At 35.5% G+C, this 5,473-nt stretch overlaps 1 protein-coding gene across 1 annotated transcript; it reads left to right on the top strand.

The window, feature by feature from the left end:
- The first annotated feature begins 1,385 nt into the window (after nucleotides 1-1,385).
- On the top strand, nucleotides 1,386-4,953 carry LOC127126885 (MDIS1-interacting receptor like kinase 2). The gene is made up of 2 exons (XM_051055890.1): nucleotides 1,386-4,381; nucleotides 4,473-4,953. The coding sequence occupies exons 1-2, from the start codon at nucleotides 1,540-1,542 to the stop codon at nucleotides 4,826-4,828; spliced, it is 3,198 nt and encodes a 1,065-aa protein (XP_050911847.1). The 5' UTR covers nucleotides 1,386-1,539; the 3' UTR covers nucleotides 4,829-4,953.
- The last annotated feature ends 520 nt before the right edge of the window (nucleotides 4,954-5,473 follow it).

Raw genomic sequence — 5,473 nt, 5'->3', positions numbered from 1 at the left:
CTAACCTTTTACAATTCCAGTTGATAATTTTCAATGAGGTAGGATGTGTTGGTCATCCAACACCGCATCTGGTACCACTTGCTAACTTTATGCTACAATCACCCCATCTTATTTTCTCATTTTTGCCTCATTCATAACTTCCAAAGGCGTTCATGTAGTTATTGTGACCTTCACCAACTGTCAGTTTCTAAGCTTTAATTCCACTTTCCTCATATTCAGGTTTGAGTTTTGCTTTCCATCATTTTGTCTCTTCCACTTTTGAGGTTCTTTCCTTTTCTTTTTGCCACTCTTATCTTTTCTGCCCTTCTCATTACCTTTGGATATCATGACACCTATGGATTCAACAACACTTTCAACCTCTTTGGTTTCCGCACGAGACACCTTTTTGACTGTCCTAATCTCTTCCATCGTTCCTCTGTCTCATAGAATTTTGGATTGGTGAGTTCTTTGTTTTTCCTTCATTTTATGCGCCGCTGCACCTGCTTTGATCGGAAGAATCAAAGAGATTTCTTTTGAAAACTCTAGAGCTTTAATCCTTCTTTGGTTCTTTAAAATTTCTTAGTAAGGGGGGATGCCCTCAACCAAAGCCCAAAGGTTAGGTCTCACTCTTTGATATCCTTACAACCTTCCGCTCCTCCTTCCGCCAATTCTTGAAAGTCCTTTAGTTGGTGACTAATTCTCCTACACAAAAAATAAAAGGTAGGTAGCCTTTCATACTTAAAGAACACCTAGCACATGTCCTGATGCCTCACCACCGTACCACGTTTCAGAGGCTTGCGAAGATCCACCTTAACTTTTATTCTTAAAAAACTTCCCCATTATACTTGCCTCATTCATGTTAATTTCTTCATACAAACCAAAGATTCCTCCTAACGACTTCACCATAACGACACACCTTAACTTTAGCGGTAGATCATAAACCCTAATCCAAAAAACCCCAAAATGCATCTCCAACCCTAACGGTTGTTCCTCCCTAAAAATCCTCTCCAAAATGAGGAGGTTTATATCAAAGTGATATTAATATCTTAAATTTTTTTACTATAAAACTAACTGATATATTTGATAGATTGAGTTATATATATAAAAGTCATAGTCAATAGTCAGTTTAAAATTTGATCATATATTTTTTAATTTTTATGTGAAATTTAAGAATAAAAAATCTTAGATTTCAAAATAAATAAATAAAAACTAAATCTTATTTCAAATAAAATAAAGAATCAAAGTCAATGTAAGCCATAAAAAAGTCTCCACCTTATTTCTACATACACACAATATGTACCTAAAATAAAGATAAAAGATGAAAAAACGTGACCTATAAAATCTGTATTAATGTCACATATTCCGAGATACATACATACCTGCAGACTTAAATTGACCACCAAATTTAACATAATATTCACAGTTCACACATACTATACCCACTACTACTACCAGAAATAAAATATTCACACTAATATACCCACGTTCCTATAAACTACTCCAAACTCAAACTTTTATATACACATCCATGAAGGAAAAAAAATCACAACATTGATTATAATGGTACCACCCACCTTCATCATGATTCCGTTCATTATTCTCTTTGTCCTCTCAACGCTTCAATTGCCACAAGCTGTAGCTCAAGCCACTGAAACTGAAGCACAAGCTCTGTTAAAATGGAAACATACTTTTGATAACCATACACAAACTCTCCTATCAAATTGGATAAATAACACAAATCCATGCACATGGAGAGGAATTCAATGTCACAAATCCAAATCCATTTCAACCATAAACTTTGAAAATTTTGGACTTAAAGGTACACTTCACTCTCTCACTTTTTCTTCACTCCCAAATCTCATAACCCTAAACATCTATAGTAACCACTTTTATGGAACTATTCCTCCACAAATTGGAAACATGTCAAAAATAAACACATTGAATTTTTCTCAAAACCCTATTGAGGGTTCCATTCCTCAAGAAATTTTCACTTTGAAAAGTTTACAAAAGCTTGATTTTTCATTTTGTAAACTAAGTGGAGCAATTTCTAGCTCTATAGGAAATTTATCCAATTTATCGTATCTAGATTTAGGACACAATGATTTTTCTGGTGGATCTATTCCTCCTGAGATTGGAAAATTGAACAAATTAGGGTTTCTATCAATTCCAAAAAGTAACCTAATTGGTTCAATTCCACAAGAAATAGGGCTTTTGACGAACCTTACTTATATTGATTTTTCATTCAATTCTATATCTGGTGTCATCCCTGAAACCATAGGTAACCTGAGTAAATTGAATATACTTGTACTTTCTAATAACACCAAGTTGTCTGGTCCAATTCCACACTCCTTGTGGAACTTGTCTAGCTTGAATGTGATCTACTTTGATAAAATGAATCTTTCTGGTTCAATCTCTGATTCTATACAAAACTTGGTTAATTTGAATGAACTTGCACTTGATCTCAATCGCCTTTCGGGATCCATTCCTTCCACAATTGGAAAGTTGAAAAATCTTTTTACTTTGTATTTGTCGACTAATCGTCTTTCTGGATCGATTCCTGAGTCGATAGGAAATTTGATCAATTTGGAAATTCTTAGTCTTCAAGAAAACAATCTATCTGGAACAATTCCAGATTCTATCGGAAATTTGAAGTGGCTCACTACTTTTGAAGTAGCTACCAATAAACTTTATGGTAGAATTCCAAGTGGGCTTTATAACATTACCGATTGGTATTCGTTTGTTGTGTCTGGGAATGATTTTGTTGGCCATTTGCCGTCTCAAATATGCTCTGGTGGAAGATTAAGGTACTTCAATGCTGATTACAACCGTTTCACTGGTCCGGTGCCAACAAGTTTGAAAAACTGTTCTAGCATTGAAAGAATCACGCTTGAGATGAACCAAATAGAAGGAGATATATCACAAGATTTTGGTGTATATCCGAAATTGCGGTATCTTGATATGAGTGACAATAAATTTCATGGACACATTTCAACAAACTGGGAAAAGAGTCTTGATCTTGATACTTTCAAGATATCTTACAATAATATTTCTGGTGTTATACCATTAGAACTTATTGGTTTAACCAAGCTGGGTAGGCTTCATCTTTCTTCAAATCAATTGACTGGGAAACTTCCAAAGGAATTAGGAAAGATGACAACATTAGTTGAACTCAAGATTAGTAACAATCATTTCACTGGTAACATTCCAACAGAAATTGGATTGCTGCAAAGACTCGAAGAGTTGGATCTCGGAGGAAACAAGTTGAGTGGCACGATACCGGAAGAAGTTGTGAGGCTGTCCAGGTTACGAAAGTTGAATTTGAGCAGAAACAAACTTGAAGGAAGTATTCCATATCAGTTCGGCTCATCTCTTGGGTCGCTTGACCTTAGTGGCAATTTTTTGAATGGAAAAATACCAACAGCTCTTGGAAGTTTGGTGCAGTTGTCAATGTTAAATCTCTCACATAATATGCTTTCAGGAGCCATTCCTCTAAATTTTGAAAGGAATTTGGTTTTTGTCAACATATCAGACAACCAGTTAGAAGGCCCACTTCCGAAAATTCCGGCTTTTCTTAGTGCTTCATTTGAATCATTCAAAAATAACAAAGACTTATGTGGAAATATCACAGGATTGGATCCTTGTTCAACAAGCCATAGTCGAAAGAGCAAAAATGTCCTTCGATCGGTATTGATTGCTCTAGGAGCTCTAATATTAGTGGTGTGCGGTGTCGGAATTTCAATGTGTATTTTGTGTGGAAGGAAACCAGCAAAGGAAGAAAGCCAAACTGAAAATGAAACGCAAAGGGGAGTACTATTTTCAATTTGGAGTCATGATGGGAAAATGATGTTTGAAAATATCATTGAAGCTACTGAGAATTTTGATGATAAACATCTCATTGGAGTTGGGAGTCAAGGAAATGTTTACAAGGCAGAGTTGTCTTCAGATTTGGTTGTTGCTGTTAAGAAGCTTCATTCAGTAACAGATGAAACAAAATCGTATTTCAGTTCAAAGTCTTTTACGAGTGAGATTGAAACCTTGACAGGAATCAAACACAGGAACATCATAAAGCTTCACGGATTTTGCTCACATTCTAAGTTCTCATTCTTGGTTTACAAGTTCATGGAAGGCGGAAGCTTAGATCAAATACTAAACAATGACACACAAGCCACTGCGTTTGATTGGGAAAAGAGGGTGAATGTTGTTAAAGGTGTGGCCAATGCTTTGTCCTACTTGCATCATGATTGCTTGCCTCCGATTATTCATCGCGATATATCAAGCAAAAATGTTCTCCTTAATCTTGACTATGAAGCTCATGTCTCCGACTTCGGGACGGCTAAGTTTCTAAAACCTGGTTTACCTAGTTATACCCATTTTGCAGGCACTTTTGGGTATGCAGCTCCAGGTTAGAACCATTTTTCCTCTTGTTTTGATTTTATAGTCATATAATTTTTCATATAATATTGAAACTCATAAGTTAATTTGTTGGTTTGCAGAATTGGCACAAACAATGGAAGTGAATGAGAAATGTGATGTATATAGCTTTGGAGTACTTGCATTGGAAATCATAATGGGAAAACATCCAGGAGATCTCATTTCATTATTTTTGTCACCATCTACAAGATCAATGGCTGATAATATGTTGTTGAAAGATGTTTTAGATCAACGACCTCAACAAGTTATGAAACCGATTGATGAAGAGGTGATCTTGATTGCAAGGTTGGCATTGGCTTGCTTGAGTCAAAAACCACGTTCTAGACCAACCATGGAACAAGTATCTAAGATGCTTGCAATAGGAAAAACACCTTTGGGGAACCAACTTCACATGATCAGACTAGGACAACTTCAATAACTAGTTGAAATAATCTAATTTGTATCTCTAGTAACATCCTTGTCCTTTTCCCGTTTTTCTGATGTAATATATAAAAGGAATAAATAGTCAATTTCATGAAAAAAAATATCATTTTTTCATGTCAATTTAATCTCTAAACTATTAAAATTAACTAAAATGTCTATAAGCTAATTATCCCATCAAATTATTTTGTCTCTTATTTTTGTTCCGTGTTGGAATTATAGTTGATCAGAAAGTATGACTTCGGAGTTTGTTGTAGCGATTTAGAGTTTTTCGATGCGGTAGAAAGTGGATTGATCTGCAAGATTAACACTCGAACGCTCAAATCAGTATGAAAGTGAAAAACACACTCAAGTCAATATGAAAGTGAAAAAAAACGGTGTTTAAATGAGAGAGGATTTGAATATATGTGAAGTGGCGCTTTCTTCTGTAAATAGGAGAAATGGTAGCAACATAATTCGTGTGAAATGATGTGGGATGCACTCAACCATTAAATTGATCTAAGCGGTTGGCGTGGTGTTCGCGAGATTGATCCGAGCGGTTGGCGTGGCATTCGCGAGATTGATCTGAGCGGTTGGCGTGGCGTTCACAAGAAGGATTGTCATTTCAATGAAAAAATAGGGTTTATCTAATCTACTTTTAATG

This window comes from Lathyrus oleraceus, chromosome 3 (genome assembly GCF_024323335.1).
Source record: "Lathyrus oleraceus cultivar Zhongwan6 chromosome 3, CAAS_Psat_ZW6_1.0, whole genome shotgun sequence".
Taxonomy (NCBI): Eukaryota; Viridiplantae; Streptophyta; class Magnoliopsida; order Fabales; family Fabaceae; genus Lathyrus; species Lathyrus oleraceus.
This window is presented reverse-complemented; position numbering and strand designations above follow the sequence as displayed.

Coding starts and splice junctions, on each gene's coding strand:
- LOC127126885 (XM_051055890.1), top strand. CDS start 1,540: ATGGTACCACCCACCTTCATCATGATTCCGTTCATTATTCTCTTTGTC. Junction 4,382..4,472: donor TTTTGGGTATGCAGCTCCAG/GTTAGAACCATT, acceptor GTTGGTTTGCAG/AATTGGCACAAACAATGGAA.